Source organism: Coregonus lavaretus, assembly GCF_964263955.1.
Source record: "Coregonus lavaretus genome assembly, chromosome: 37".
Classification (NCBI taxonomy): Eukaryota; Metazoa; Chordata; class Actinopteri; order Salmoniformes; family Salmonidae; genus Coregonus; species Coregonus lavaretus.
The window spans coordinates 28,008,546-28,030,666 of NC_140024.1; the positions used below are offsets into that span (position 1 = coordinate 28,008,546).

Consider the following 22,121-nt stretch of genomic DNA (forward strand, 5'->3'; position numbering starts at 1 on the left):
AGGTCACCCTCCGCATTAATCTACCCTCAGGTACAGTACTATAAATCCTGTGGCTGCCCTACCCTGCCTAGTAACACACCGGCTGCATTTAATTCCAAACAGGTTTTTCCCCTTGCCCTCGCTTGCTCAATGTTTCCGAGATGGTCGTGCCATGTTATTGTCATTTTCAATTGCGTTATGTTGAAATAGTGGTGATGAGACACTTGACGTACACCATGACACGGAGCTGTAGTCATGACTCACTTGTTGTTGTGCTCTGCCTGACCCCCTCAGGTCAGGTTAGAGGGAGACAGACTTTACAGCGCTCGTTACACGCCGTGTTGGCCTTCTGCTTTATGGGCTTGTAGTACACGTCTGTAGGCAGTAAATCTCCTTCTGTATCATCACACCCCGACTCACCATCACCCCTGGCACTGTCTCTGTAGGACAGGTTGGGGATGGGAGAGAAGGGAGTGTGTTACACTGGTTAACTCCTGGGATTAAAGCAAAAATCGGCATGGTTTAGGCCTAACTCAGACGCCAATACACTCAAAGCCTAGGCCTTCAGCTTTACCACAAACAAATGACTCTCTTTAGAGACAAGTTGGATGTTTTATCAGTGTATCCTGATAACCCATTGATCCTGTGCTTGTCGATGTACGCCATTGTGACGTCAGTGTTATTAGACTTTTGTAGCAGATCAGAGGAGGATGTAGATCTCCCAGGTTCTTTCAGGACCTCCCATAATCCACTGCTCAATTCATGGAATCACCAGGAGGTGCCCTGAAAGGTCAGCGTGCTTTAGCCTGAAATATTGGCCTGTGTGTCATGGTTAGGTCTGGCTACCTGTTAATGACGCTGTTGCTTGACAGAGGGACATGCCTCTCCCCAAAAGGTATGCTTATAAACCATTAGTAGGCCTAGATTTTCTTTTAACCTTCATTTGGTCTTATTTATTTGGCCTACTTTAGTGAATGTCCTGAAGTCACTACACCTAAAGTGCATTTGGAAAGTATTCAGACCCCTTTACTTTTTCCACATTTTGTTACGTTAGTTTTATTCTAAAATTGATTAAATCATTTTCTTCCTCATCAATCTACACACAATACCCCATAATGACAAAGCAAAAACTGGTTTTTAGAAATGTTTGCAAAAGTATTGTCCTGAAGCCACTCCTGCATTGTATTGGCTGTGTGCTTGGGGTCGTTGTCCTGTTGGAAGGTGAACCTTCGCCCCAGTCTGAGGTCCTGAGCGCACTGAAGCAGGTTTTCATCAAGGATCTCTCTGTACTTTACTCTGTTCATCTTTCCCTCGATCCTGACTAGTCTCCCAGTCCCTGCCGCTGAAAAACATCCCCACAGCATGATGCTGCCACCACCATTCTTCACGGTAGGGAAGGTATTGGACAGGTGATGAGCGGTGCCTGTTTACCTCCAGACGTGATGCTTGGCATTCAGGTCTAACAGTTCGATCTTGGTTTCGTCAGACCAGAGAATCTTGTTTTTCATGGTCTGAGAGTCCTTTAGGTGCCTTTTGGCAAACTCCAAGCGGCCCGTCATGTGCCTTTTACTGAGGAGTGGCTTCCGTTTGGCCACTCTACCATAAAGGCCTGATTGGTGGAGTGCTGCAGAGATGGTTGTCCTTCTGGAATGTTCTCCCATCTCCACAGAGGAACTCTGGAGCTCTGTCAGAGTGACCATCGGGTTCTTGGTCACCTCCCTGACCAAGGCCCTTCTCCCACGATTGCTCAGTTTGGCCGGGCTGCCAGATCTAGGAAGATTCTTGGTGGTTCCAAACTTCTTCCATTTAAGAATGATGGAGGCCACTGTGTTCTTGGGGATCTTCATTGCTGCAGAATTGTTTTGGTACCCTTCCCCAGATCTGTGCCTCGACACACCTACACACCTTATACAGACAGGTGTGTGCCTTTCCAAATCATGTCCAATCAATTGAATTTACCACAGGTGGACTCCAATGAAGTTGTAGAAACATCTCAAGGATGATCAATGGAAACAGGATTCACCTGAGCTCAATTTCGAGTATCATAGCAAAGGGTCTGATTACTTATATAAATTAAGGTATTTCAGTGTTTTATTTTTAATACATTTGCAAAAATTTCAAAAAACCTGTTTTTGCTTTGTCATTATGGGGTATTGTGTGTAGATTGAGGATGTTTTATTTATTTAATCAATTTTATGATAAGGCTAACGTAACAAAATGGGGTCTGAATACTTTCCGAATGCATTGTACATAGCTACCTCAGTTACACACCGACTCGTACTGGTACTCCCTGTATATAGCCATGTTATTGTTATTTACTGTGCATTTATTCCTTGTCACTATTTTATTTTTATCTTTAACTCTGCATTGTTGGAAAAGGACCCGTAAGTAAGCATTTCACTGTTAGTCTACACCTGTTGTTTACGAAGCATGTGACAAATAGAATTTGATTTGGTGTCCTATTGAGAGCTTGACAAATAACCTTCCTTCTTGTTGCTATGCTACATGCTGTAAACTAAGTATAGGCTTAGATATTTGACCTTATTTCTTTTCCAGTTTGAATCCCTGTAATAAATCATATACAACAGGCCGTTAATTGTTGCAAATAAATGAAAATGATGAATAAGCAGAACTTCAAATCACTCCTACTCACAACTTCACCTGGCCATGCACATCTTTGCTACTCAAGCTCTGTCAGAACCCTCCTTCTTTCAGAACATACACAATGCACATCAATAAACAATGCTCATTACAGTTCTCACACAGCCCCATCATTTAGGCTTAGCCCCATGCTGCACGGCTGTTTACGTGCTGCTAATAACATTGCACTAAATTATTCATTGGCGGGAGGCTTAGCTTTATCAATCCCGCTGAATTAATTTGACAATTTTCCCCACCCATAGAGCACGTGAACGTTGAACCGTATCCACGAGGGGATTCAGTCATTACGGCAAAATAATTGAAAACTATTTAGAAAAGGAAGGGGTCTGGAATGTACGTTGTGCCAGTTTCTAATCCCCCACAGCTGTCGACATGTTAGGGGGATTTGGGACAAGGATCAATCACACTCCCTGTCATGTTCACAGTGTCTTCTCAGAACCCCTCAGGTGTTTTATCATCCCTCTGTGCTCCAGGGACTAAGGACTTGACCTAGCATAGTCCGTTTGTTTCCTCGAGAGGGGATGTGCTTTTTAATGCTCCTTTTTATAGAAGCGTTAAGGCTTTTTAACACCTGGGTCCCTTTGTGTTTTCAGGCAAGTAGGGTCAACATGCCAAATAGTTACTATGTGGGTCAAGTGCACCAGAGTACTCCATAAACCCTTAGTCTGTACCCTTGGCCCAACTGCTCCCTCAGGATGCTCATCCTGTCTCTTCTATGTTCCCTTCCCACCGTGGCGTGGTCTAGCTAGCCTCAAAGCTGTGGCTGGTGCTCTGTGGGAGAAGTGGATTCTAGTATGGACAAGACACTAGAGTACAGGCCAAGGCAAAGAGAGGCTGAGTTACAGTTCATGGTAATGCGCCCACATCCAGCAGACTTTCCAGGTGCAGGCTGTAGGCTACTCGGACCTGGAGTTTTTCCAGACCATATGACCTGACAAGGGAAAACTCCAGGCCCTGGCTTTGCAAAGAAAGGAAAAGACCTTCACACTGTAGATGCTTTGAGATTCAACGCAGCACCCTTCCGCCCCACAGTGGTGGAGTATAATTTGAGCCTAGATGTTGATGTGCCTTCGTGCCCCGTTTCTCTGTACTCTCCACAGCCTGTGGCGAGTTGTCAGAGCTGTCTAGGTGGTCTCTGCGAGGCTATGTTTTCCAGTGAATCCTTTGAATCGTGACAGGAGAGAAGACCTCACACTCCAGTGCCTCCTCCCACTGATGGCCTTCTCTTCTCTCTCACCTCCCCTCAGGCTGTCCATTCCAATGCCTCAGGCATCCATGGACATATGACCTGACCAGTTCTGAACCCCCCCTGTCCTAAAATACTACCTACTCATGCTGTTTAACAAGTTGTTAATGGGCGTCTTTAACCCAGCATGTATTCCTATGTGATAAATAATAATCATTCTTAAATACAAGACATGACAGGGACATTGAATGACAATTGGTGCATAACAAGATGATGAGTAGCTAGATGGAAACAGGTTAATAGGCTGAAACGTGACTAAAACCCAGATACAGAAAATAAAGAATCAAATAAAAACCCAATTACGACAACACAAAGAAAAGACAAACAGCCAATATCCAGGGAAGGACAAAATGGTAGGAAATGAAAAAACAAAAAATCTCTCGTATTCATTATTAATGCATTGAGAACGTCGAATGGGCTTGTAGAATGCCAAGGCTAGGTCTCGCTAAATGTCATCAGAAGTTCAAATTAAATTGTCTGTTTCGCTGAATACCCGAGGCCCTTGCCCCTTTGTCCTCTCCACGTAGCTTACATCCTTGGAAATGTCCTCTCAACACATTTGCACATAGGCTGCACCATGGTTTAAAGTGGCTTCCTCTCCTAGTCTTCTCCTTCGTCTGACAATTGAGGGTTGAAAGTGTTGTTGGTAGTGTCTACTTGGGATTTTCCTTCACCAGTCCAGTTAATTCACGAGTACAGATGAAGGCAAGGAGATGAGAAAGCGAGAGGAACCTACTTCACACTTGAGATGCACATCTGGAGTTTGAGAAATTCCTAGACAGGATGCCCTGAATAACAACCAATCTTCAAACAAACCTCTCTCTTCAAACAAAAGTGCTCAACGCCGACTATTTCTAACAAACTATTCTTCCAATTAAACGTATTATGATTTATTGTGATAGGAAACACCAAAGAAATCCACCAGGACGGGTGAGCTGGTATTTGCAGTCATATTTCCACAACAAGATTTGGTTTCGTGAGGTGTCAAGTCTGAGGATCTAATTCACCTCCAGAGAACTGAGGTATTTTCAGGGTAAACTGTAAACACTGGCAACTGGAGGGAAGTTTCTGCCTGAAAACATCTGCAAATGTTTGTTTTGGCTCCCACAAGCCGTTTCACAAAACTGAGACTACTGTATAAGGCCCATTATCTCGCGAACACCCTTCTCTAGCGACACAAAACATTATTTTAGTTTCTGTCCAAGGCACTATTTCTGCTACCTCTTAACTCGCGCTATTTTTCTGGTTCTAGTGAATGCTCTTGAGTTAACTCGGTGCTGGCTTTGACTTCAAGGTTAAGGAAGGTTGATTTAAGTATTTATATTTAGCATGCTATGATGATTAGCCTACTATTATAAGGATTCAGCAGCCCACAAGAAGTGTAAGAACTTTTGAGTGAGTGCTTGTTAGCATTTTCTTGACTTGACAAGGTTTCCCTGTACAACTGCTTTCATTCTTACTCTGCTGCCTCAGTCTCACTGTTTCTCACTCTTCATTTATGGTCAAATGTAGTGCAATGTATGGGGGGGGGAAAGGTGTCATTTGAGATGCAAACCTAGCCTATATATTGGGCTACATTTAGTTTGTTATGTAGTGGACTTTTTGAGGTCGATTCAGTGCTGGCCTGGACGTCAAGGTTGCCCTGTCGTGCTAGCACCACTTTCTTTTCCGTTGAACCTCACCACTGGATGTTTTTCTAGGCCTGTTCTCAATGCCACAAGTTTGTATGGAAACGCTGGGCTTGGTTACTCTTTCGAATATCTCTTTTTTCCTCTCGAGTAGTTCCCCCTCTCACTCACACACATTCTGTAGCTTTCCATTCAGTCCCTCTGGTGTTTGGACAAGTCTTTTCACTAAACACTGTTTCTCTTTTCCATCCTCACTCCACATAATGTCACTGCTTCTCCAAGCGGTGGGATATGATCAATTCCCTGATTAGCATGGAATGAGAGAATGGTCTTGTTTTGTCGGACTTCAAACGCAATTCGATTTTTCCCGTCCATTTTTCCTCACTCGCGCGAACAGCCCTTTTTCCAATCACACTTTGGCAGTGGGATGTGTTTAATTCCACATCTGAAATCAAAACATTGTGTGTCTCAATGTGACTTTTTGAAATTTTTCTCTCAATGCCTGACCTTTACCCTGGTCAGGGCTCATTATTCCTGAAGCTGGAGACCCACATGGTTTGTTTGCAGGCATTTTGATTTTCTTCTAGCCCGTACTAATATACCTCATTCAACTAGGTTTGAATGTTCACTACATTGGTGTTAGAAGTGGGATGGCGTCTGATGTTCTTGAATGTTAATACTGGGCTGGAACAAAATCCTGTACACCTTGTTGCTTTCTCCAGAACTGGGATTGATGGAGAACACTGCCTTAGGGACTACAATAACAGCTGTGTCTGCAAACAAAGATGTCCAGCCTGTGATGCCTTAGCAGGGGAAATTTAAAGGGAAGTGGACTTGTCTCATCCTTTTAAACATCCCTGGTTAATAAATGCCTGCAGCATACTTAAAGCGGCAATCAGCAGTTGAAATGATAACTAAAGCGTTCTCCCCGGCACTGTTTCGCTAAAAAGCTGAGGGATGGAGCTGGAGAAATGGAATCACTCTCAAATTCATAGACGGCGCTATGGATGCAAGGACTGGCCATCCATGATATCACAATTAATAGTTTTAACCATGTTTTGATGTTATACAGTGTTTTTTGTTTACAAACATTGGAGTAAAACAAGCTTATATTTGGGGTTCTGATGGGGTACGACAGTTGAACTAAGCTCATGAGGCATTTATAAGTTATATTCTTTAAGAATCAGTAGGTACAGTGAGGGAAAAAAAGTATTTGATCCCCTGCTGATTTTGTACGTTTGCCCACTGACAAAGACATGATCAGTCTATAATTTTAATGGTAGGTTTATTTGAACAGTGAGAGACAGAATAACAACAAAAAATCCAGAAAAACGCATGTCAAAAATGTTATAAATTGATTTGCATTTTAATGAGGGAAATAAGTATTTGACCCCTCTGCAAAACATGACTTAGTACTTGGTGGCAAAACCCTTGTTGGCAAGCACAGAGGTCAGACGTTTCTTGTAGTTGGCCACCAGGTTTGCACACATCTCAGGAGGGATTTTGTCCCACTCCTCTTTGCAGATCTTCTCCAAGTCATTAAGGTTTCGAGGCTGACGTTTGGCAACTCGAACCTTCAGCTCCCTCCACAGATTTTCTATGGGATGAAGGTCTGGAGACTGGCTAGGCCACTCCAGGACCTTAATGTGCTTCTTCTTGAGCCACTCCTTTGTTGCCTTGGCTGTGTGTTTTGGGTCATTGTCATGCTGGAATACCCATCCACGACCCATTTTCAATGCCCTGGCTGAGGGAAGGAGGTTCTCACCCAAGATTTGATGGTACATGGCCCCGTCCATCGTCCCTTTGATGCGGTGAAGTTCTCCTGTCCCCTTAGCAGAAAACCCCCCCCAAAGCATAATGTTTCCACCTCCATGTTTGACGGTGGGGATGGTGTTCTTGGGGTCATAGGCAGCATTCCTCCTCCTCCAAACACAGCGAGTTGAGTTGATGCCAAAGAGCTTGATTTTGGTCTCATCTGACCACAACACTTCACCCAGTTCTCCTCTGAATCATTCAGATGTTCACTGGCAAACTTCAGACGGGCCTGTATATGTGCTTTCTTGAGCAGGGGGGCCTTGCGGGCGCTGCAGGATTTCAGTCCTTCACGGCGTAGTGTGTTACCAATTGTTTTCTTGGTGACTATGGTCCCAGCTGCCTTGAGATCATTGACAAGATCCTCCCGTGTAGTTATGGGCTGATTCCTCACCATTTTCATGATCATTGCAACTCCACAAGGTGAGATCTTGCATGGAGTCCCAGGCCGAGGGAGATTGACAGTTCTTTTGTGTTTCTTCCATTTGCGAATAATCACACCAACTGTTGTCACCTTCTCACCAAGCTGCTTGGCGATGGTCTTGTAGCGCATTCCAGCCTTGTGTAGGTCTACAATCTTGTCCCTGACATCCTTGGAGAGCTCTTTGGTCTTGGCCATGGTGGAGAGTTTGGAATCTGATTGATTGATTGCTTCTGTGGACAGGTGTCTTTTATACAGGTAACAAGCTGAGATTAGGAGCACTCCCTTTAAGAGTGTGCTCCTAATCTCAGCTCGTTACCTGTATAAAAGACACCTGGGAGCCAGAAATCTTTCTGATTGAGAGGGGGTCAAATACTTATTTCCCTCATTAAAATGCAAATCAATTTATAACATTTTTTACATGCGTTTTTCTGGATTTTTTTGTTGTTATTCTGTCTCTCACTGTTCAAATAAACCTACCATTAAAATTATAGACTGATCATTTATTTGTCAGTGGGCAAACGTACAAAATCAGCAGGGGATAAAATAATTTTTTCCCTCACTGTACATATTATAAATGTATAAGTCACTTTTTTTTGTAGCTACTGCAGATTGCCTCTTTAAGGCCAAAACCATGAGATTTCCTCCTGGATGGAAAAGTTAGATTTGGCTCGGGATCATGTTATTAAAGCGCTCTTGGCTGACTGGCTGAAAAGCGAGGGGCACGTCGTTCACTCACTTCTCTGTTTCTGTGTTTATTTCTCAATTACACTATTTTCCTCACTCACCTTCTCTCTCTCTCTCTCTCTCTCTCTCTCTCTCTCTCTCTCTCTCTCTCTCTCTCTCTCTCTCTCTCTCTCTCTCTCTCGCTGCCTCTTTCAAACACACAAACATTGTAATTTGAACGATTGTGGGGTCATGACTCGTGTCGTGTGATATACGTGGCTTATTGATAACGACTCTGTTTCCTACTGTAGGCAGTTGGCTGCCTAGTGATTGAAACATTGTAACTATCCGATGTGAATAGATGGCAACGATGTTTCATTTCCAAGTGCTTCTGAATAAGCTCAACTGAAATGCACCCATTACGCATGATCCACATCATTACTCTACTCTAGTCTATCAATCCATTCCAAATCTTTATTCTAGACATGACACGGGCGGCATATGTTGATCTTGCCTCGGGCGGCAGCAGAACAGCTAGGACCAGGCCTGACTAACACAATCATTTGCCTCTAATGTACTTGCGTTTGCGGTGGACCTCGGCCTGCTCAAAGTGAGCCGCTGCTGTTAGGAAGAGTCCAAACTGTCCAACTCCTTGGAGTAGCTTGATATGCATCAGCCTTGTTACAATGTCTTCAAGAAGGAGCGATCTGGAAGCCGTCAGCCTCGTTACTATGTCTTCAAGAAGGAGCGATCTGGAAGCCATCAGCCTCGTTACTATGTCTTCAAGAAGGAGCGATCTGGAAGCCATCAGCCTCGTTACTATGTCTTCAAGAAGGAGCGATCTGGAAGCCATCAACCTCGTTACTATGTCTTCAAGAAGGAGCGATCTGGACGCCATCAGCCTCGTTACTATGTCTTCAAGAAGGAGCGATCTGGACGCCATCAGCCTCGTTACAATGTCTTCAAGAAGGAGCGATCTGGAAGCCATCAGCCTCGTTAATATATCTTCAAGAAGGCGCAATCTGGAAGCCATCTTTACTCTGTCCAGTTGGGGTACACTTAGCTGAAGTCCCTTATGAGGACCTGGTGTCTTTAACGTGAGTAAAAATAGAAACGCACATTAATGTCCCAGCAGTTTGAGGATCTATGAAGTATATTTGCCTTTGAAGTTGGAGCAAATCGACTGGCATTTCCATCAATGAATAAAAAGCATTATTTTGCAATGGATATTTTTTTCCTGCCGGATAATTTGGACGGCAAAAATTATCGGCTTTTCTTTTTTTTTATCAGCCAAAAGCCGGCATTTATCGGCTAACGGGGAACCCTGGCGCGCACACACACAAAAACACACCCACCTAATCACGCACCTCCTTTAACCCTCAGTCTCCTTAGCTGTGCCTAATTGTACAGCGTCATTTCATGGGCAAATGTACATGCACCTACGCACCCTCCACATCCTTAGCCATGCCTAACTGTAAGGCGTGTTACATCTTTGCATGTAATAATAATATAATATGCCATTTAGCAGACGCTTTTATCCGAAGCGACTTACAGTCATGTGTGCATACATTTTTAGGTATGGGTGGTCCCGGGGATCGAACCCACTACCCTGGCGTTACAAGCGCCATGCTCTACCAATTGAGCTACAGAGAGTTCTGTGGAGAGTTCTGAATGCCTTTGATTCTCCCCTATGCGTTACACACTTTCTTGGAGTTCTCAGAGTTCATTCTGAAAAGGCCAACAAAGCAGAAGGTGACGTTGAGAGCAGTCTCAAGGTACACGATGTACAGCACTCCCTTCCCCTCTGCCTTGCCTGCCTTTGTACACACACACACACACACACACACACACACACACACACACACACAGGGTTCACAGCTGTTTTGTCTCCCCGGCAACTTTCACCTTTCAAAGGCTAGTCCCCTTTGAAGGCCCAGCCTCTCATAAGGTCACGTATCAAATGTGTTTCCATTTTGTCGGGCGACCTCACCGCATACCTGAGACACAGCGCCCCGAGGATCGGGTTCCTTGGGGTTTGCTCTCGCCATGGGAAAGCCTGCCAAGACAGGAGGAGGAGAATGAAATGTAGGCAGAGACGTAGGCCTGTCCTCTCGCTCCCTCTCTCTGTCCTCCACCCATCACTCCCTTATTTTATCTCCTCAGTGCTCTAGCTTGAGCACTTATAGGGCAGAACTGATGCCTGCAATCTGTGTGTCAGTGTACTAGGCAGACAGCTGCCCTGGCCGCGGCACTGGCAGCCAGGCTTTAAAGTGTCAAATGATCCTCCCCTAGTGTGACTGCTGCCTCCCCACCACGAGCCTACAGACTTATCTACATAGTGTGTATATAAGTATAGCTCTGCAAGTCTGGATTTAACTACACAGCTCTCCTTTCACTGTGTAAACTCATCTCAACTCTAACTTATGTGCTGATAAGAGTAGATGATGTTTAATGTCACAGTCGGATTTGGTAAGGGTTAAGTGTATCAGTGTTTGGTAAATACGAGTTAAGTCTCTAGAAGCTTATTGCATGACATCCTCTGTAGCTCAGTTGGTAGAGCATGGCGCTTGCAACGCCAAGATAGTAGGTTAAATTACCGGAACCACCCATACATAAAATGTATGCATGCATGACTCTATGTCGCTTTGGCTAAAAGCCTCTGCTAAATGACATTATTATATTGCATTGTTTACTTATTACATCTGTTATGGCCTGTTCTTGTTGTACAGTGATGTTAGAAGGGGGAGATATCGTCTCCTTGTTGTACAGTGATGTCATGTCTGGTTAGATGGGGGGGATATCATCTTGTTGTACAGTGATGTCATCTCTCCCCTCTCTCCTAACCTCTCCCCATCTTCTCTCTCCTACTTTCTCTCCCCTCTCTCCTAACCTCTCCCCATCTTCTCTCTCCTAACCTCTCACACCTTCGCTCTCCCATCTTCTCTCTCCCATCCTCCCCATCTTCTCTCTCCTAACCTCCCCCCATCTCCTCTCTCCCATCTTCTCTCTCCCACCCTCCCCATCTTCTCTCCCACCCTCCCCCATCTTCTCTCCCACCCTCCCCCATCGTCTCTCTCCTAACCTCTCCCCCATCGTCTCTCTCCTAACCTCTCCCCCCCATCTTCTCTCTCCTAACCTCTCCCCCATCTTCTCTCTCCTAACCTCTCCCCCATCTTCTCTCTCCTAACCTCTCTCCCATCTTCTCTCTCCTAACCTCTCTCCCATCTTCTCTCTCCTAACCTCTCCCCATCTTCTCTCTCCCATCCTCCCTCATCTTCTCTCTCCCATCCTCCCTCATCTTCTCTCTCCTAACCTCTCCCCCCCATCTTCTCTCTCCCCCACCTTCTCTCTCCTAACCTCTCCCCCACCTTCTCTCTCCTAACCTCTCCCCCACCTTCTCTCTCCTAACCTCTCCCCCATTTTCTCTCTCCTAACCTGCCCCCATCTTCTCTCTCCTATCCTCCCCATCTTCTCTCTCCTAACCTCTCTCTCCCCCACTCCCTCTCTTCTCACCCTCTTCCCTCCTCCCTCTCTCCTCTCCAGGTATGGAGTGACCCCAGAGAACATCATCCTGTACGGCCAGAGCATCGGCACGGTGCCCACGGTGGATCTGGCGGCGCGCTACGAGTGTGCTGCGGTCATCCTGCACTCACCACTTATGTCCGGCCTGCGTGTGGCCTTCCCCGACACGCGCAAGACCTACTGCTTCGACGCCTTCCCCAGGTGAGTTATTATGGGGTGAGATAGTGGGTTGGTGGAAGTAGATGGAGCCTAGGGACAGGGCGATGGGATGTTGGATGTGTTAGCTCTCCTGGCCTGCTGTCTTTGACTGACTGACGGTTGAAATATAGCCGTGTGCCACAGCCCTGATTTGGATAGGTAGTGTTATCTCTCTCCTGCAGGGTGCTGAGGGGATGTTCAGGTGCAGCGGTAGGCAGGTAGGTAGTAACTCACAGGACAGGGGAGGGTAGGAGATGGTAGTAACTCACAGGACAGGGGAGGGTAGGAGATGGTAGTAACTCACAGGACAGGGGAGGGTAGGAGATGGTAGTAACTCATAGGACAGGGGAGGGTAGGAGATGGTAGTAACTCACAGGACAGGGGAGGGTAGGAGATGGTAGTAACTCACAGGACAGGGGAGGGTAGGAGATGGTAGTAACTCAGCATTCAACACCATAGTGCCCCCAAAGCTCATCACTAAGCTAAGGATCCTGGGACTAAACACCTCCCCCTGCAACTGGATCCTGGACTTCCTGATGGGCCGCCCCCAGGTGGAAAGGGTAGGTAACAACACATCTGCCACACTGATCCTCAACACGGGGGCCCCTCAGGAGTGCGTGCTCAGTCCCCTCCTGTACTCCCTGTTCACCCATGACTGCATGGCCAGGCACGACTCCAACACCATCATTAAGTTTGCCGACGACACAACAGTGGTAGGCCTGATCACCGACAACGATGAGACAGCCTATAGGGAGGAGGTCAGAGACCTGGCCGTGTGGTGCCAGGATAACAACCTCTCTCTCAACGTGACCAAGACAAAGGAGAAGATTGTGGACTACAGGAAAAAAAAGAGGACTGAGCACGCCCCCATTCTCATCGAAGGGGCTGTAGTGGAAGGGGAGGGGAGGAGATGGTAGTAACTCACAGGACAGGGGAGGGGAGGAGATGGTAGTAACTCACAGGACAGGGGAGGGTAGGAGATGGTAGTAACTCACAGGACAGGGGAGTCTAGGAGATGGTAGTAACTCACAGGACAGGGGAGGGTAGGAGATGGTAGTAACTCACAGGACAGGGGAGGGTAGGAGATGGTAGTAACTCACAGGACAGGGGAGGGTAGGAGATGGTAGTAACTCAGCATTCAACACCATAGTGCCCCCAAAGCTCATCACTAAGCTAAGGATCCTGGGACTAAACACCTCCCCCTGCAACTGGATCCTGGACTTCCTGATGGGCCGCCCCCAGGTGGAAAGGGTAGGTAACAACACATCTGCCACACTGATCCTCAACACGGGGGCCCCTCAGGGGTGCGTGCTCAGTCCCCTCCTGTACTCCCTGTTCACCCATGACTGCATGGCCAGGCACGACTCCAACACCATCATTAAGTTTGCCGACGACACAACAGTGGTAGGCCTGATCACCGACAACGATGAGACAGCCTATAGGGAGGAGGTCAGAGACCTGGCCGTGTGGTGCCAGGATAACAACCTCTCTCTCAACGTGACCAAGACAAAGGAGAAGATTGTGGACTACAGGAAAAAAAAGAGGACTGAGCACGCCCCCATTCTCATCGAAGGGGCTGTAGTGGAAGGGGAGGGGAGGAGATGGTAGTAACTCACAGGACAGGGGAGGGGAGGAGATGGTAGTAACTCACAGGACAGGGGAGGGTAGGAGATGGTAGTAACTCACAGGACAGGGGATGGGAGGAGATGGTAGTAACTCACAGGACAGGGGAGGGTAGGAGATGGTAGTAACTCACAGGACAGGGGAGTCTAGGAGATGGTAGTAACTCACAGGACAGGGGAGGGTAGGAGATGGTAGTAACTCACAGGACAGGGGAGGGGAGGAGATGGTAGTAACTCACAGGACAGGGGAGGGGAGGAGATGGTAGTAACTCACAGGACAGGGGAGGAGATGGTAGTAACTCACAGGGGAGGGGAGGAGATGGTAGTAACTCACAGGACAGGGGAGGGGAGGAGATGGTAGTAACTCACAGGACAGGGGAGGGGAGGAGATGGTAGTAACTCACAGGGGAGGGGAGGAGATGGTAGTAACTCACAGGACAGGGGAGGGGAGGGTAGGAGATGATAGTTTATTTTTATTTCACCTTTATTTAACCAGGTAAGCCAGTTGAGAACAAGTTCTCATTTACAACTGCGACCTGGCCAAGATAAAGCAAAGCAGTGCGATAAAAACAACAACACAGAGTTACATATGGGGTAAAAAAATACATAAAGTCAAAAAATACAACAAAAAATATGTATACAGTGTGTGCAAATGTAGCAAGTTATGGAGGTAAGGCAATAAATAGGCTATAGTGCAAAATAATTACAATTAGTATTAACACTGGAATGCTAGATGTGCAAGAGATTATGTGCAAATGGAGATACTGGGATGCAAAATAAATAACAATATAGGGATGAGGTAGTTGGGTGGGCTAATTTCAGATGGGCTGTGTACATGTGCAGTGATCGGTAAGCTGCTCTGACAACTGATGCTTAAAGTTAGTGAGGGAGATAAGAGTCTCCAGCTTCAGAGATTTTTGTAATTCGTTCCAGTCATTGGCAGCAGAGAACTGGAAGGAATGGCGGCCAAAGGAGGTGTTGGCTTTGGGAATGACCAGTGAGATATACCTGCTGGAGCGCAGACTACGGGTGGGTGCTGCTATGGTGACCAATGAGCTAAGATAAGGCGGGGATTTGCCTAGCAGTGATTTATAGATGGCCTGGAGCCAGTGGGTTTGACGACGAACATGTAGTGAGGACCAGCCAACAAGAGCGTACAGGTCACAGTGGTGGGTAGTGTATGGGGCTTTGGAGACAAAACGGATGGCACTGTGATAGACTACATCCAATTTGCTGAGTAGAGTGTTGGAGGCTATTTTGTAAATGACATCGCCGAAGTCAAGGATCGGTAGGATAGTCAGTTTTACGAGGGCATGTTTGGCAGCATGAGTGAAGGAGGCTTTGTTGCGAAATAGGAAGCCGATTCTAGATTTAACTTTGGATTGGAGATTCTTAATGTGAGTCTGGAAGGAGAGTTTACAGTCTAACCAGACACCTAGGTATTTGTAGTTGTCCACATACTCTAGGTCAGACCCGTCGAGAGTGGTGATTCTAGTCGGGTGGGCGGATGCCATCAGCGTTCGATTGAAGAGCATGCATTTAGTTTTACTAGTGTTTAAGAGCAGTTGGAGGCTACTGAAGGAGTGTTGTATGGCATTGAAGCTCGTTTGGAGGTTTGTTAACACAGTGTCCAATGAAGGGCCAGATGTATACAAAATGGTGTCGTCTGCGTAGAGGTGGATCTGAGAGTCACCAGCAGCAAGAGCGACATCATTGATATACACAGAGAAAAGAGTCGGCCCAAGAATTGAACCCTGTGGCACCCCCATAGAGACTGCCATAGGTCCAGACAACAGGCCCTCCGATTTGACACATTGAACTCTATCTGAGAAGTAGTTGGTGAACCAGGCGAGGCAGTCATTTGAGAAACCAAGGCTATTTAGTCTGCCAATAAGAATGCAGTGGTTAACAGAGTCGAAAGCCTTGGCCAGGTCGATGAAGACGGCTGCACAGTACTGTCTATTATCGATCGCGGTTATAATATCGTTTAGGACCTTGAGCGTGGCTGAAGTGCACCCATGACCAGCTCGGAAACCGGATTGCATAGCGGAGAAGGTACGGTGGGATTCGAAATGGTCGGTGATCTGTTTTTTAACTTGGCTTTCAAATACTTTCGAAAGGCAGGGCAGGATGGATATAGGTCTGTAACAGTTTGGATCTAGAGTGTCACCCCCTTTGAAGAGGGGGATGACCGCGGCAGCTTTCCAATCTCTGGGGATCTCAGACGTTACGAAAGAGAGGTTGAACAGGCTAGTAATAGGGGTTGCGACAATTTCGGCGGCTAGTTTTAGAAAGAAAGGGTCCAGATTGTCTAGCCCAGCTGACTTGTAGGGGTCCAGATTTTGCAGCTCTTTCAGAACATCAGCTGTCTGAATTTGTGTGAAGGAGAAGCGGGGGGGGCATGGGCAAGTTGCAGCGGAGGGTGCAGAGTTGGTGGCCGGGGTAGTGGTAGCCAGGTGGAAAGCATGGCCAGCCGTAGCAAAATGCTTGTTGAAATTCTCGATTATTGTAGATTTATCGGTGGTGATAGTGTTTCCTAGCCTCAGTGCAGTGGGCAGCTGGGAGGAAGTGCTCTTATTCTCCATGGACTTTAGTGTCCCAAAACTTTTTGGAGTTGGTGCTTCAGGATGCAAATTTCTGTTTGAAAAAGTTAGCCTTTGCTTTCCTGACTGCTTGTGTATATTGGTTCCTAACTTCCCTGAAAAGTTGCATATCGCGGGGGCTATTTGATGCTAATGCAGTACGCCACAGGATGTTTTTGTGCTGGTCAAGGGCAGTCAAGTCTGAGGAGAACCAGGGGCTATATCTGTTCTTAGTTCTGTATTTTTTGAATGGGGCATGTTTATTTAAGATTGAGAGGAAATTACTTTTAAAGAACAACCAGGCATCCTCTACTGATGGAATGAGATCTATATCCATCCAGGATACCTGGGCCAGGTCAATTAGGAAGGCCTGCTCGCTAAAGTGTTTTAGGGAGCGTTTGACAGTGATGAGGGGTGGTCGTTTGACCGCGGACCCGTTACGGACGCAGGCAATAAGGCAGTGATCGCTGAGATTATGGTTGAAGACAGCGAAGGTGTATTTAGAGGGTAAGTTAGTCAGGATGATATCTATGAGGGTACCCATGTTTACGGATTTAGGGTTGTACCTGGTAGGTTCGTTGATAATTTGTGTGAGATTGAGGGCATCTAGTTTGGATTGTAGGATGGCCGGGGTGTTAAGCATATCCCAATTTAGGTCACCAAGCAGTACGAACTCTGAGGATAAATGGGGGGCAATCAATTCACATATGGTGTCCAGGGCACAGCTGGGGGCTGAGGGGGGTCTGTAGCAAGCGGCAACAGTGAGAGACTTATTTCTGGAAAGGTGGATTTTTAGAAGTAGAAGCTCAAACTGTTTGGGCACAGACCTGGATAGTATGATAGAGCTCTGCAGGCTATCTCTACAGTAGATTGCAACTCCACCCCCTTTGGCAGTTCTATCTAGACGGAAAATGTTATAGTTGGGGATGGACATTTCAGTATTTTTGGTGGCCTTCCTTCCTAAGCCAGGATTCAGACACTGCTAGAACATCAGGGTTGGCGGAGTGTGCTAACGCAGTGAATAACTCAAACTTAGGAAGTAGACTTCTGATATTTACGTGCAAGAAACCAAGACTTTTGCGATTACAGAAGTCAGCAAATGATAGCGCCTGGGGAGTAGGAGTGATACTGAGGGCTGCAGGGCCTGGGTTAGCCTCTACATCACCAGAGGAACAGAGGAGGACTAGAATAAGGATACGGCTAAAGGCTTTAAGAACTGGTCTTCTAGTGCGTTGGGTACATAGAATAAAGGGGGCAGATTTCCGGGCGTTGTAGAAAAGATTCAGGGCATTATGTACAGACAAGGATATGAGTAAAGTGGAGGTAAACCTAAGCGTTGGGTAACAATTAAAGAGATAGCATCACTGGAGGCACCAATTGAGTCGGTCTCCGCGTGTATGGGGGGTGGGACAAAGGAGCTATCTAAGGCAGGTTTAGCTGGGCTGGGGGATCTACAGTGAAATAGTACAATTAGAAATAACCGAAACAACAATAAGCTAACCATATTGACAAGGGAGAGAGGCATAAAGCAATCACAGGTGTAATTTGAGAGAGCTAAGACAACAGCTGGTAATGACGACACACTTTGGGCTGAGGCTAAACATAAACAGGATGCAGTACCGTGAAAAGGAACAGTCCAGCAGACATCAGCTGTATAGCTGAGTTATCATAAGGTCCGGTGAACAGCAATAGGATAGTTCGGAGGTAGTTCGGGGGCTGCTAAAGCACTAGCGAGCAAGAGGCCACGGCTAGCGTGTGCTAGCGGGCCGGGGCTAGCAGATGGAGTCTTCGTGGTCGACGTCGACGCCTGTTGTAACCACATCAGATGATTTCGTCGGCAGACCAGTCGTGTAGGATCGGCGGGGCTCCGTGTCAACACTAGGTGGTCCCGTCCGGTTGACAGAGAGGTAGATAGCCGGGAGATGGGAGATGGGAGATGGGCCTAGCTCAGGATGATTAGCCAGACCACAACGTCCATTTTGTTGCAGCTAGCTGGTAGCGATGAATCCGGAGTTAAAGGTCCAGTGATTCAGTGATTCCGGCAGAAAAACTGATATGTTCTGGGTCGATAACGCGCTGTGCAGACAGTGCAGACTGGCCGAATAATAGTCCAGGCTAGAGCTGGCTGGTAGGTGGTGCAGGCCACGGACAATGGTGAAAAACAGCAACAAATTTGAAGTTTTGGAATGGCCTAGTCAAAGTCCAGACCTAATCCCAATTGAGATGTTGTGGCAGGACTTGAAACGAGCAGTTCATGCTTGAAAACCCACACGTCACTGAGTTAAAGCAGTTCTGCATGGAAGAGTGGGCCAAACTTCCTCCACAGCGACGTGAGGGACTGATCAACAACTACAGGAAGCATTTGGTTGGAGTCATTGCAGCTAAAGGTGGCACAACCAGTTATTGAGTATAAGGGGGCAATTCCTTTTTCACACAGGGGAATTGGGTGTTGCATAACTTTGTTTATGAAATAAATATGTAATTGTTGTGTTATTTGTTCACTTATGTTCCCTTTATCTAATATTAGGTTTTGGTTGAAGATCTGATAACATTCAGTATCACAAATATGCAAAAGTAGAGAAAATTAGAACTGGGACAAATACTTTTTCATAGCACTGTACATTAATACCCAGAAGTATGTGGACGCCTGCTCGTCGAAACATCTAATTCCAAAATCAAGGGCATTAATATGGAGTTGGTCTCCCCTTTGCTGCTATAACTCCACTCTTCTGGGAAGGCTTTCCACTAGATGTTGGAACATTGCTGCGGGGACTTGCTTCCATTCAGCCACAAGCATTAGTGAGGTTGTGCACTGATGTTGGGTGATTAGGCCTGGCTCGCAGTCGGTGTTCCAATTCATGCCAAAGGTGTTCGATGGGGTTGAGGACAGGGCTCTGTGCAGGCCAGTCAACTTCTTCCACACCAATCTCGACAAACCATTCCTGTATGGACCTCGCTTTGTGCACAGGGGCATTGTCATGCTGAAACAGGAACAGGCCTTCCCTAAAATGTTGCGACAAAGTTGGAAGCACAGAATCGTCTAGAATGTAATTGTATGCTGTAGCATTAAGATTTCCCTTCACTGGAACTAAGGGGCCTAGCCCAAACCATGAAAAACAGCCCCAGAGCATTATTCCACCTCCACCAAACTTTACAGTTTGCAATATGCATTCGGACAGGTAGCGTTCTCCTGGCATCCGCCTAACCCAGATTAGTCCGTCGGACTGTCAGATGGGGAAGTGTGATTCATCACTCCAGAGAACGCATTTCCACTGCTGCAGAGTCCAATGGCGGCGAGCTTTACACCACTCCAGCCGACGCTTGGCATTGCATAAGGGGGTGATCTTAGGCTTGTGTGTGGCTGCTCTGCCATGGAAACCCATTTCATGAAGCTCCTGACGAACAGTTCTTGTGCTGACGTTGCTTCCAGAGGCAGTTTGGAACTTGGTAGTGAGTGTTGCAACCGAGGACAGACGATTTTTACACGCTAAGCGCTTCAGCACTTGGCGGTCCTGTTCTGTGAGCTTGTGTGGCCTACGACTTCCCGGTTGAGCCGTTGTTGCTCCTAGACGTTTACACTTCACAATAACAATGCTTATGGTTGACCGGGGCAGCTCTAGCAGGGCAGAAAATTTACGAACTGACTTGTTGGAAAGGTGGCATCCTATGACGGTGCCACGTTGAAAGTCACTGAGCTCTTCAGTAAGACTATTCTACTGCCAATGTTTGTCTATGGAGATTGCATGGCTATGTGCTCGATTTTATACATCTGTCAGCAATGAGGTTGGCTGAAATAGCCAAATCTACTAATTTGAAGTGGTGTCCACATACTTTTGTGTATGTACATTTGAAGTTGGAAGTTTACATACACCTAGGTTGGAGTCATTAAAACTAGTTTTTCAACCACTCCACACATTTCTTGTTAACAAACTATAGTTTTGGCAAGTCGGTTAGGACGTCTACTTTGTGCATGACACAAGTAATTTTTCCAACAATTGTTTACAGACAGATTATTTAACTTATATTTCACTGTATCACAATTCCAGTGGGTCAGAAGTTTACATACACTAAGTTGACTGTGCCTTTAAACAGCTTGGAAAATTCCAGAAAATGATGTCATGGCTTTAAAAGCTTCTGATAGGCTAATTGACATAATTTGAGTCAATTGGAGGTGTACCTGTGGATGTATTTCAAGGCCTACCTTCAAACTCAGTGCCTCTTTGCTTGACATCATGGGAAAATCAAAAGAAATCAGCCAAGACCTCAGAAAAACAATTGTAGACCTCCACAAGTCTGGTTCATCCTTGGGAGCAATTTCCAAACGCCTGATGGTACCTCGTTCATCTGTACAAAAAATAGCACGCAAGTATAAACACCATGGGACCACGCAGCCGTCATACCGCTCAGGAAGGAGACGCCTTCTGTCTCCTAGAGATGAACGTACTTTGGTGCAAAAAGTGCAAATCAATCCCAGAACAACAGCAAAGGACCTTGTGAAGATGCTGGTAGAAACAGGTACAAAAGTATCTATATCCACAGTAAAACGAGTCCTATATCGACATAACCTGAAAGGCCTCTCTGCAAGGAAGAAGCCACTGCTCCAAAACCACCATAAAAAAGCCAGACTACGGTTTGCAACTGCACATGGGGACAAAGATCGTACTTTTTGGAGAAATGTCCTCTGGTCTGATGAAACAAAATTAGAACTGTTTGGCCATAATGACCATCGTTATGTTTGGAGGAAAAAGGGGATGGCTTGCAAGCCGAAGAACACCATCCCAACCGTGAAGCACGGGGGTGGCAGCATCATGCTGTGGTGGTGCTTTGCTGCAGGAGGGACTGGCGCACTTCACAAAATAGATGGCATCATGAGGAAGGAAAATGATGTGGATATATTGAAGCAACATCTCAAGACATCAGTCAGGAAGTTAAAGATTGGTCGCAAATGGGTCTTCCAAATGGTCAATGACCCCAAGCATACTTCAAAAGTTGTGGCAAAATGGCTTAAGGACAACAAAGTCAAGGTATTAGAGTGGCCATCACAAAGCCCTGACATCAATCCTATAGAACATTTATGTGCAGAACTGAAAAAGCGTGTGTGAGCAAGGAGGCCTACAAACCTGACTCAGTTACACCAGCTCTGTCAGGAGGAATGGGCCATAATTCACCCAACTTATTGTGGGAAGCTTGTGGAAGGCTACCCAAAATGTTTGACTGAAGTTAAACAATTTAAAGGGAATGCTAAATCATTCTCTCTACTATTATTCTGACATTTCACATTCTTAAAATGAAGTGGTGATCTTAACTGACCTAAGACAGGGAATTTTTTGTAGGATTAAATGTCAGAAATTGTGAAAAACAGAGTTTAAATGTATTTGGCTAAGGTGTATGTAAACTTCCGACTTCAACTGTATATCACAGGAAATCCATGTTTTTTACTGCACTGGGCCTTTAACATGTTAATCTACCAATTTACTAGTCTGTCTGCCAGTTTCCCAAATGGCACCCTATTTAGTGCACTACTTTTATGGTACCATTTAGGAATAGGGTATGATTTGGGACAGTTTAAAAAGAGAACGGCAGGGACTGGGCTAAATCAATTTTTAGGCTTGTAGTGCTCGGCTATCATGTGCGACACACAGCAGGGTTATGTGTATATATAGCTTATGTAGTGCACATAAGGTGCGCCCACACACTCTGTATGATGTGCTGTTGTCTAGTTAATGGTTTGGCACCGTGCTGTGTGGAGTCCATTCTCTACACCCCTGCTGTTACTGCACCACT

At 46.2% G+C, this 22,121-nt stretch overlaps 1 protein-coding gene across 1 annotated transcript in view; it reads left to right on the top strand.

Moving 5' to 3' along the window:
- The window catches only part of LOC311111601 (alpha/beta hydrolase domain-containing protein 17C), a 37,486-nt gene that overhangs the window by 11,562 nt on the left and 3,803 nt on the right, over positions 1 to 22,121 (top strand). The window contains exon 2 of the mRNA XM_084154368.1: positions 11,957 to 12,136. Within this exon, the coding sequence (XP_084010494.1) occupies positions 11,957 to 12,136 (180 nt within the window). The remainder of the gene's footprint in view (positions 1 to 11,956; positions 12,137 to 22,121) is intronic.